At 37.2% G+C, this 12,290-nt stretch overlaps 2 protein-coding genes across 2 annotated transcripts; both read right to left on the bottom strand.

Annotated features, from left to right (window-relative positions):
- Positions 1-41: 41 nt before the first annotated feature.
- LOC109339672 (RNA-directed DNA polymerase homolog) lies at positions 42-401 on the bottom strand. The gene has a single exon (XM_019577154.1). The coding sequence runs from the start codon at positions 399-401 to the stop codon at positions 42-44; it is 360 nt and encodes a 119-aa protein (XP_019432699.1).
- A 603-nt stretch (positions 402-1,004) lies between these two features.
- On the bottom strand, positions 1,005-10,262 carry LOC109339671 (myosin-16-like). The gene is made up of 2 exons (XM_019577153.1): positions 10,185-10,262; positions 1,005-5,702 (listed from the first exon to the last, which is right to left on the bottom strand). The coding sequence occupies exon 2, from the start codon at positions 4,845-4,847 to the stop codon at positions 3,678-3,680; it is 1,170 nt and encodes a 389-aa protein (XP_019432698.1). The 5' UTR covers positions 4,848-5,702; positions 10,185-10,262; the 3' UTR covers positions 1,005-3,677.
- Positions 10,263-12,290: the final 2,028 nt, after the last annotated feature.

Below are 12,290 nucleotides of genomic sequence, written 5' to 3'. Positions count from 1 at the left end.
TTTAACTTCATCTAATATTTTCTTAGTCTGTCGAGCAACTTTCACAAGACCGCAACATGATTGTCCCTTTCCTTAGACTTGGAAATTATATCGTCAACATACACCTCCACCTCTTTGTGCATCATATCATGAACTAGGGCCACCATAGCACGTTGATATGTTGCCCCTGCATTCTTCAGTCCAAAAGACATGACCCTGTAGAAATAGGTACCCCAAGGAGTGATAAATGTGGTTTTAGCCTTGTCATCAACGTTCATCAGAATTTGATGATACCCTGCATATTCTTCCATGAAAGAGAAACGATGACTCATGGTTGCACTATCGACTAACACATCAATATGAGGGATGGGAAAATCATCTTTCAAACTTGCCTTGTTAAGATTTCTATAGTCCACACACATTCTAAGTTTTTCTCCCTTCTTGGGTACCATCACCACATTAGCAAACCATTATGTATGCCTAGACACTTCTATGAAACCGGAGTCCAACTGCTTTGTGACCTCTTCTTTTACCTACAATGACATATCTGGATGCATCCTTCTCAACTTTTGCTTCTTAGGTCAGCACTCGGATATAGGGGGATCTTATGTGACGTTGTGTTAGGATTCAGCCCTGGCATGTCCTTATAAGACCAAGCAAATACATCCATATACTCTCGGAACAGATTTATCATTTCAACACGTTCCGGGTTATCTACCATTCTTAGCTCCTTTTTATCCTCTTCGGTCCCCATGTTGATTAACTCCACTTCTTTAGTGTTCACAACATACTCCCTTTCGACATGCTCCATCATTTTTGAAAATTCCCCCAGATCCTCCTCTTCTTCTGACTCAACGGGTTCATCATCCAGTGCTACAGGCAAATTAATTAATAGATTTTCAATTACCGCATTACTGGGTAAATTTTCTACAATGTTTAGGTACATGTATTCATTCATGAAGCGTTGGGAGATAGAAAGGGAGACAAAACATAAAAATTCAAATATAAGAAAGTAAGGAATTGAGTGTGATAATGGTGGGAGATAGGTTAATAATGTTGAACAATGAATAACCATACAAATTAACGAAGATGTAGCCACAATCAGAATTACAACATAATCAGAAATTTACTTTAATGAAACTATACCATCTAATGGTTCAGAGTGCCAGTTTTGCAAGGGTGTATTGTTCTCATCAATACGGATGTTGCTAGCCTCGGGTGTGTTGTCTTCCTCTAGAGAGTTGATGGAAAGATGGACGTATGTCTCAGTAACGTCATCTAGCAAGATTACTCCATCATTCATGGGGAATGATTAAGTGATATGAGGGATATGCTCTTCTATCACCCCACCATGCTTGTTACTTTGACCCAGACACTTGTTCTTTCCTTTTTGCGAAGCATCATATCCCAATCCGAATTTATCAAACTTTTTGGAGACTGATACAAACGATTGAGAGCCTTGCAGGTGTATGCCTAAGCCTTTTCCTTCCCTATACCCATTTTTTACCATGATTTGAGTGACCACCTAATTTATTCCATGTGTGTGATCCTTTTCCTGACGGTGCTGATTCTCGACCACTTCAAAGCAATGTAGGAAGTTATCACCATCTCTGCTACTCTCAGCGTAAGGCACTGAGATCACAATCCTCAATGGAGTGTCCTGCCACATCCATATGATAGCTGCAGGTTTGGTTTGCGTTGTACCAGGGCGGAAAGTTGGATTCAATGGGTTGGACATGGTAGGGTGCCATTAGGTGACAAGCTACTAATTGTTGGAAAAGCTCGGCATTGGTTATGGCTAGCTTTGGAAAATGGGGCAGGTTAGGGAAGAATGAGTTTTGGCGACGGTTTGGTTGAGCTTGTGTGTTTGGGGGTCCGTTGCGGTTTTGGTTGTTTATTTGGCGGAAAAGGGGGCTCGTATGATTGGAGATGTAAGGTTTGGTATGGTCTGTGTAGGTAGGGGAGGGTAGTTGAAGGGTCGTGGGACGTTGTTCACCTAGTATGTAGGGTTTGTCTCGGAGGGGGTATATTGTGACCTCCACTGTTGTTGGTGGTGCACTTGGTTTACCTCATTCTCTTTCTTCTTCATAGGCAAATTCTTTTTAGCAGCAGTGTCATCCCCTTCGCCAATTGACAATTTTCCAGCCTTGACCAACATCTCTATTCTATCATCGGCGTCCATTAGCTCACGGAAGTCTTTGTAGGCAACCCCTGCCATAATCCCAACATAAGGTGTTCCTAAGGTCCCTATAAAGTACGAGCACATCTCAGGCATGGTCATCATGGGTTGAACCTAGACTGCCAATCCTCTCTACCTTATCGCCTATTCCCTGAACAACTTCGTCTTCTTCTTTTGCATTGCCCCTAACTGCTCACGAGTCGGGGCAAACTCCACATTAAACTTATATTGATCCATAACCAAATCAGCATGTTCGGTCTACCTAGAGATACGACCTAGATTCAACTCTAGATACCATTCCAATGTTGGACCAGTCAGACTTTCATGGAAAAAACAAATGAGGAAACTGTCCTCTTTCGACTACATCGCCATCTTTGTAGCGTAACCAACTAGATGGAACCGTGGGTACCCTGAAATCCTTATGGATCACGACATTAGCGGAATGGCATAACTTCTTAATTCTTAGGGACCCGCAAGTATCAGTCCCGCGGATGGTCTTCAACTATTCCTCGATCTTTGCCATCCATTCCTCATAAGCTCCACCATTTTCCCCAATTTGATTGCCATTCACTTTTGGAGGTGCTCTTGCTTGTTGACCAAAAATGGGCGCCTGATAATGTTCGAAGTGAGGCCTTGTGGAGCCTTCTGCCTCATGTTGGGCATTCCCTATCGGGCGGTACCCCTCCCCAATTAGGGGATCATCCCCTTCTTGACCTCCGCCATTCATCCCTCCTTGATTCGCAACGAGAAGGGCAAGGTAGTTCTTGATGTCTTGCAGTGTGTCTTCCATCTTGTTTTGAGCTTGAGCCAACTCGTCCATGTTTCCCTTAACCTCATCAATCTCCTCTCTGACGTTCCTTCCAACATCCATCCTTGAGCGTGACCTTGTGTTGTATGAGTGGCTCAGATTGGAGTTGTTGCTCCGAAGTTGCGCAATGGTTTCTAACTACAGACCTGCATTTTTTAAACATTCATTAAATAATCATTCATTAGGATTTATATGAGGTTAATTCCTTTTTACACAACGGTGCATTATCTGCACAACACTTGTTGACCATATCGCAATCGTTTTCTAAGGTTATAACCCTATTAGATCGTATTGCGATTAATGACAATCATAGAAGGAGCACGAAGGCTCCATAATATGGTTGCATTTTTTTAGCCTCGAGTTAGTAATGTTATCTTGATCCTTGAATTTTTCTTAACCAGATGTCCAAGTTTTGCATATTTAAAAGAATTGAATAACAAGGAAGTCTATAGAATGGTAAAGATAAAAATGGACTTTATTCATCACTTTTTTTCTCTCTTTTTTTTATTTAATTTTTTTTTTGAAGAAGAAGGAATTACAATGTTTCTCTTCCTCTCCCCTTTTTACACAATTTAAAAAAAAAAGTCCATCCTAATTATTATCTATTACAATAATATCTTCTTCTTCTTCTGATTCTTCTTCCTCTATGTCTTCTTCCATAAATATTGACTCATCCTTCGGCTCGGGGTTTATCCATCCCACAGATTCCCTCTAATTCCCGACTCCTTGAGTTGTGTTATGATAGCCGTTAAAGAATGCTCTGACCTTTGTCGGTAGATTAACCCCCACTATTATGCTTCCTTGGTACACAGACTCGAAATCTTCGAGCCAACCGTAGCTGAGGGTCTCCCAATGTCCCAACATGGATATGGACCTATGCTTCCACATTTCTTTGCATCCCTCGACTTCTTCTGTGATTCTTTTGGCAGCCTCAAGTTCTTTTTGTTTGTCCTCTTCCTCCCACTTGAGCTCGAGCCCCATATTGTTGCATTCAGACTGCAGTTCATATGCCCTTCGCTTGTACCATTTTGTTTTACATTTAGCCTTGGCTACAACCTCTTGGTACTTGTCCATATTTTGCTGCACCTCTTGCAAATGCGAGACTCGTTCTGTCAAATGGACGACTTGGTCTTGTCCCATAACGACTTCTTGTTGGCTTGATCTGAGATCTCTTTCAAGCTCGGCAATCCTCACATCTCTAAGATGGATGGCCCTCTTGAAACTCTTTAACTCTTCCTTCAACTCAATCCTTTTTTGAGAGTCCATTTCCATGATTCGCCTATGGGCTTCCAATTGCTCTTTCAGCTTACAGATTTCAACGGATGCTTTAGTTTTGCCCTTTTTTAGAGTGGATGGGACAAATGCCTCCTTTTCTATTTTTAGCTCCTTTTTCAGCTTCTCAGTCTCATGGTTTCTCCTTATTATTTCGATCTGAGCATCTTGCCTCTTGCCATCGACAATGTTCATCTCCTCCCGCAGGGTTTCTATCATATCTTGGAGTTCTTTCTCCTTTGAGGATAGGTTCTCCTCTCTTGGCAAAGGTGGCGAGATGGTTACCTCCCCAACTCTAGTTGCTCTCGAACTGTCATACTCGGGTGTGCTGTGGACCCGAGCTGTTCCACGTTGTTGGTCATCTCTAACGACGAGATTGTCCCAAGCATCCTTAGCCTTCTTTATTAACTCATCATCATGTTCATATAGACGGACTTTACCCCTAGGCTCGTCACTCGGCCTGATCTGCATCCGTTCGAGTTGTCGCAATACTAATTCTGGTGTGTAGAAGTAGCATCCGTTTGTGCCCAATAGAGGAACATTATTGTACGAATCACATCGAATTATCATGTTTTTTTTTACACCAATAACACATCCACCTATACTCATTTGGAGTGAGACGCTCAAGAGTGGTCTTCCACTAAATCAATGTCTGTTCTTTGAGTACAACGCTATTAAAATCCATTGCGATTCAGTTGGTGAAGGCTTGATATTTAAAGGCGTGCACATGCGTGACGATCCATACATACAATAGATGAGCACAACAACGAATCTTATGAAACCCTTTTCTGTGACAATTGGAGAGGGCTATGAAAGTATCTCCCAGGATTGTAGGCACGGGGTCGACCTTCCACTTGTGTACCTTATAGAAAACCCCCATAGCCTCGAGTCCGACCGTATCAGGAACCGATGGGAATAGGACCAACCCATAAAAAAGCAAAGCCAATGTAGGTTTGACAGCTGTCCAATTTCCTTGATCCATCAATTTCTGTAGGTGTCGCTCTAGAGCATTTTGCAACCAACCCTGATTATCTTTCCTCTCCATGCGATCTGCAGGAGTTAACCCCATGACTTTCCTCATCGCGTTGACTAGAGCTTCACCCCCCAGAATATAGATCTCATGACCCCTCTGGGTCAGAAGTAACTGCTAGTATTCCTCGATCATTGGGACTGTGTCTAAGCGAGGCCTCTCGAAAACTCCTAAGTCGCAATTCCAAAATTGTGTCAGTGCATTGAGGGTCGCGACGTTGACGTCAACAAAAAAAAGATCATATAGCCTTCCGTACTCTTCCAGGAACTCAACTTGAATTTCAAAGGGAATCTTCTCAGCGATAACTCTGATGCTACTTAGTCTGACAATCTTGAAATCTGCCTTCACCTCTTTCGTGACAATAACATTACTAGCAGTTAGCTGAGAATCCATGACTCTGGTTGTACAGAACAAGACATCGTTGGTAACAAATCCTAAAAAAAATACATGACGATGTTAGTTTTTTCACATACGTGTAATCAATGCATGCATGACCTGATGAATGTATTTCAAATGAATGATATAGTAACATGCATTTTGCAAGAAATTTTCTCATTTGCAATCATGATATGGTGTTTTGTTTGTTCTCCCTTTTTTATTATGATATGCATATGAATGCCATTTATATATATATATGCATATCATGCACTAAAAAAACACATATAAATGGCATTCACATGCATATCATGCACTCAAAAAAAAAATATATATATATATATATATATATATATGTGTGTGTGTGTGTATTTTTTTGAGTGCATGATATGCATGTGAATGCCATTTATATGTGTTTTTTTAGTGCATGATATGCATGTAAATGCTATAACGACATGTTTTTTTTTGACCAAATGCATGATTGTATGATATGCATGTGGATGTTTGTTATGGAATGATTTTTTTTGTAAGCCTTCCATCGTGGCACAAGAATATCGAAGTGCAACTATACCTTAATTCACTTAGGCTCATGTGATGGTGAGTCACTTTATGAGTGCGGATAGAGGTTTACTTGACTTTATGCTGAATAATAAAATAACAAATAAAAACTTGCATACTCTCGTGTCCTACATAAAGGTGTTCGATCCTAAAAGGTTTGTTCAGTCTAAAAGGTCAAACCCTAGGATGAAGTTCTAATGTCCATATATGCAAAATTTTGGTGGTACTAGACTTCATCTTGGTCATCGGACTGTCGTCACTAGTGGAAGTTGACGACCTGGATATCACAAATAAGACACGAAGATGTACGAGACACCATGGGGGTCATATCCATAATACCTAGTAACAATCTGAGTGATACATTAGCGCAATACTGAAATGTGCATGAAGGCCCAATGACGATAAACCAATGTATCTCTAACAATAGGTAAATAGGCCCGGTAGACGGTCGAAATTAACCTTGATAACACAAATACACAAAAGCAAATAATAACCCCAGAACCTGTACATGATAATAAAACACAAATTCTATGTACAATGGTTATTTACAAATAAGTAATAAATAAAGGCGACAAAAATACAATGAAATGGTAAAATTAACATATTGAACTAAAGATCACAGAATCAATCTTAAAAGGACAGACTCTCAGCTAATCCCCAGCAGGGTTGCCATGCTATCGCTACCACGCTTTCGTGGATGCGATGAAAAATATGCAATTAAATGCAGTAGAGTCGCCATCAACGTTTTTTAGAGGGAAAACATGAAAAACCAATTTTTGAAAATATGGTTGATTTGCTCAAAAATAGAAATTGAGTTCGGGAGTCGGTTACAGATGAGAAAGGTATTAGACACCTCATACCGCCCATTATAAAAACGGTACCTAGATCAGTTATGTGGATATTTATTCAAAATATTAATTTTACTCTCACATTATTAATCAAAATAAAGAAAGACAAAATAAAACATTTTTTATTTTTTGTGTCTGACACAGAAATAACTACTCCTAAGTATCTCTAGCTGCAATGGAGAAATCAAGCCTAAGTAGTTCTTTCAGAAAAAAAGTTGATTGGTAGATATATCTTATTTATTTTTTGTTTTTTAAATAATAGGATAAGATAATGTGATAGGGCATTGGTCCCATAGTGCACCACCCTTTATTGATTTAATTTTGAAAATGTCAATTTAAGGTAACGCGACAGGGCACAAGTCCCACAATGCACTACCTCTCATTGATTTAATTAAGTTATTTTGAAAATGTCAATTTAGGGTAACGCGATAGGGAACAAGTCCCGTAGTACAATACCCATTATTGATTTAATTTTGAAAATTAAGGTAATGCGACAAGGCATCAATCTCATATTGCACTATCTCTCATTCATTTAATTAAGTTATTTTGAGGATGTCAATTTAGGGTAACGCGTCAGGGCACTGGTTCCATAGTGCACTACCCCTTATTGATTTAATTTTGAAAATGTCAATTTAAGGTAACGCGACAGGTCACAAATCTCATATTGCACTACCTCTCATTGATTTAATTAAGTTATTTTGAGAATGTCAATTTAGGATAACGCGACAAGGCACAAGTCTCATAATGCACTACCCCTTATTGATTTAATTTTGAAAATGTCAATTTAAGGTAATGCGACAGGGCACAAGTCCCATAGTACACTACCTCTCATTGATTTAATTAAGTTATTTTGAAAATGTCAATATAGGGTAACGCGACAAGGGACAAGTCTCATAGTACAATACCCATTATTGATTTAATTTTGAAAATGTCAATTTAAGGTAATGCGACAAGGCATCAATCTCATATTGCACTACCTCTCATTGATTTAATTAAGTTATTTTGAGGATGTCAATTTAGGGTAACGCGTCAGGGCACTGGTTCCATAGTGCACTACCCCTTATTGATTTAATTTTGAAAATGTCAATTTAAAGTAACGCGACAGGTCACAAATCCCATAGTGCACTACCTCTCATTGATTTAATTAAGTTATTTTGAGAATGTCAATTTAGGGTAACGCGACAAGGCATAAGTCTCATAATGCACTACCCCTTATTGATTTAATTTTGAAAATGTCAATTCAAGGTAACGCGACAGGGCATAAGTCTCATAGTGCACTATCTCTCATTGATTTAATTAAGTTATATTGAGAATGTCAATTTAGGGTAACGCGACAGGGCACAAGTCCCACAGTGCGTTACCCCTTATTAATTTAATTATGAAAATATCAATTTATGGTAACGCGACAGGGCACAAGTCCCATAGTGCATTACATGTCATTGATTTAATTAAGTTATTTTGAGAATGTCAACTTAGGGTAACGCGACAGGGCACAAGTCACCACAAGTCACATAGTGCACTACCCCTTATTGATTTAATTTTGAAAATGTCAATTTAAGGTAACACGACAGAGCACAAGTCTCATAGTGGACTACCTCTCATTAATTTAATTAATTTATTTTGAGAATGTCAATTTAGGGTAACGAGACAGGGCACAAGTCCCATATTACACTACCCATTATTGATTTAATTTTGACAATGTGAATTTAAAGTAAGGTGATAGGGCACAAGTCTCATAGTGCACTACCCATTATTGATTTAATTAAATTATTTTGAAAATGTCAATTTAGGGTAACGCGACAAAGCACAAGTCACATAGTGCACTACCCATTATTGATTTAATTTGAAAAATGTCAATTTAAAGTAAGGTGATAGGGCACAAGTCCCATAGTGCACTACCCATTATTGATTTAATAATATTATTTTGAGAATGACAATTTAGGCTAATGCGATAGGGCACAAGTCTCATAATGCACTACCCCTTATTGATTTAATTTTGAAAATGTCAATTTAAGGTAACGCGACAATACACAAGTCTCATAGTGCACTACTTGTCATTGATTTAATTAAGTTATTTTGAAAATGTCAATTTAGGGTCATGCTACAGGGGGCAAGTCTCATAGTGCACTGCCCTTTATTGATTTAATTTTGAAAATGTCAATTTAAGGTAACACGACAGGGCACAAGTCTCATAGTGCACTACCTCTCATTGATTTAATTAATTTATTGTGAGAATGTCAATTTAAGGTAACGCGACAGGGCACAAGTTTCATAGTGCATTACCCATTATTTATTTAATTTTAAAAATCTCAATTTAAGGTAACACTATAGGATACAAGTCCCATAGTGTACTACACATTATTGATTTGATTAAGTTATTTTATATTACATTTACCTATATACCTAAACATATTACTAATTTATAAAATAGAAAATAAAACAAATAGATTAAGTAAATAAATAAATTAAAAAACGGAAATAATAATATAATAAATAAGTAAACAAAAAACGAATTTTAATAAATAAAAAATAAAACAAAAAAACAAACTAAACCTACACAACACGTAAAGCATACATAGGAAATGGAAATTGAAATTGGTGATTTTGAGGATAGGGTTTTGAAATTGGTTTGGGAATTTTAGCGTGAAATTGATTTGGGGTTTATGATTTAATTATTTTAGGAATTAGGTTTTAAAATTAAATTGGGATTAGGGCAAAATTAATTTGGGGATTTAGGGTTACAATGTGGGAACCCCTCCTGCCACTTCTTGGGTTGCTGGACCGCCGGTGGCAGCGGCTTAACCACTAACAGTGGCAGCATGGCCACCATTGGTGGCAGAAACAATCCTGGATGGCACAGTCCAGCCGGCGACGATGCCGGAGACGCCCGATCCTCCGTGACCACCGTCTGGTTCCGTTTTGTTCCCTGCCGGTGCGGTGCTTCATGGCCACACCATGTCCGTTAATGTCTCCAGGAAAGAATAGTTCACTCTCTTCAATACCAGTAAACCAAAATAAAAAGAGAATGGAAACTAAGACATATTTATTCCATGGCAATATCAATATGCTTAAAAACACAGCCTCATAACATTGATTTCATATAAGATTGAGAGAGGGGAAAAAATGGAACCTTACAAGCTAGTTGTTGGAGAAGAGAACCAACTAAGTTCTTTTTTTTTTGTCTTGAGTGTGGTTGCTGCTCCTTTTTCTTCTCTATTCCTACTTTCTTCTTTTTTTTAAAATATGCCTTTGATTTTTTTTTAGCTCTGCCTGGCAGTTGTTAAGTTAGGGTTTTATAGGGTGAGATTAGGGTTAGAAATCCTAATCTGGTTTGACCAAACGGGCCCAATTCATTTTCAAATTATTTTCCCACCTATTTTTACTTCAAAAATGATTCTACTTATCAACTAAATTACGCTCGGTCAAAATTGGGTGTTTATAATATGATTCTTATTTTCTTAAATAATTGAGAAACTAAATATATAAATCATTATGTCTAGAACAAGGGTTACTTAAGTAAGAAGTTAGATTACTCAAATAATAAGTAACAATAAGAATAGATTTAGTTAATGAGCATAAATTATGAAATTTCATTAGGAAACTTCATATTTTAGTTTTTAAATAGAGATGATCTTAAATATGATATTTTAATAAAGAAAATAAGTCACTTTGGAGTTAGTTACCAAATTGTCGAAATTTTTAGAATTGATCCATTATACGTTGAAGTCTTTAAATAGAGATGATCTTAAATATGATATCTATATCTATACTATATATAAAGCCAAAACTTGAAATAATTTCCCTCATGGTGTAATTTTCATTTCCTATTTTGCCCTTCGCATTATTTACTTTTTACAAAAAAAACTATATAATCCTAAGCAACTACCACCTATACATTAATTAACCACATATCTCACATTAAATTAAACATTATCATAAACACAAAAAATATAATATAAAGTACACCAAACACAACAAATACATTGTAATTCAATAAATGAAATATATAAAAATTGAATAGGTAGTATCACATAATATTCGTCTGCAAACACGAAGTGTCTGTACACACTAGTTTTAATAAAGAAAATAAGTCACTTAGGAATTAGTTACCAAATTGTCTAAATTTTTAGAATTTGTCCATTATAGGTTAAGTCCATTGTTACCAGAATTCGGTTCAAGTGACCAACTAGCCATATAACTTGAGTGGTCTCATGATAGGTCTTTAGCATTGCTTTATTTAAGATTAGAAATTTATTATTTTAGTTATACACTTTCATAAATAACTTGGACAATCTTTTAGAAAAAATGTCTAGTGAGTATGTCGTCCGTATTGCCTAAGAGTATATCTGATCTTTTCAGTTGATCCGATTGTCAACTATAATAATATAGGTGATGTTTAATATGTAATAAGTGTTGGGTATTCCAAGTGTGAATAAGTAAGTTTTATATTGTGCAAAAATGGATGAGTTAAAGAGTATATAAATGGATGATCTAATACCTTAAAGTTTTGGGTCAAGATGTGGCGTCAAACCCACTTCTATGCTTCTTTCACTTAACCCATGGAAGAATGTTATATCTCATGAATGAAGATCTCTCAACAAGTGGTACAAGAATGAGGGAGCTTTTTGGCTGTTTATCTAGTAGGAAAGGGTAATACTATCAGATTTCGAATTTGAGCTAAATTTTTCATGATTCTTCTACTCAGTCACTCAAATTCCTGTTCCAAAGTGACACTACAAGCTTGAGTTACTCGAGCTTGATCATGTCGATTGAGTTCTTCATCACCAAATTGAGTGATTCTTGAGCCATAAGGCATAAGCTTACAATTTCGAATTGCATGTGGAATAGATTTTGATTGCAGGATTGTTCTGTTTTCGGTGATCTATACCCACGAAAACAGTCCCTAAAATAATGTGCTTTAAGTGAATTCTAGTTGGTTGTTTAGATGATTTCTTGAGTTTCCTTTTATTAAATTGGTTGAATAAGATGTCTACGGATTCTATATATGAAACCCTAGGCTAATCTCTTTCTGTTTTAATGAATTTAATTTTGGACTCCAAGCCATTTGAGGGTGACAAAGGACAACTCTTTATGTTATGCTTAAAGTAAGCTAAATTGTACCCTATGTATTGCGATTGTATTTTTTTTACTCTTTAGATTTATAAACCATTCATCATTTAACCATGAAATTTTGACGGTCCTAACGCTTACTTAGACGTTATATGACAATGGGAAGCCTCA

Source organism: Lupinus angustifolius, unplaced genomic scaffold, assembly GCF_001865875.1.
Source record: "Lupinus angustifolius cultivar Tanjil unplaced genomic scaffold, LupAngTanjil_v1.0 Scaffold_88_45, whole genome shotgun sequence".
Classification (NCBI taxonomy): Eukaryota; Viridiplantae; Streptophyta; class Magnoliopsida; order Fabales; family Fabaceae; genus Lupinus; species Lupinus angustifolius.
The sequence above is the reverse complement of the archived record's forward strand: the minus strand, read 5'-3'. Positions and strand labels throughout refer to the sequence as shown.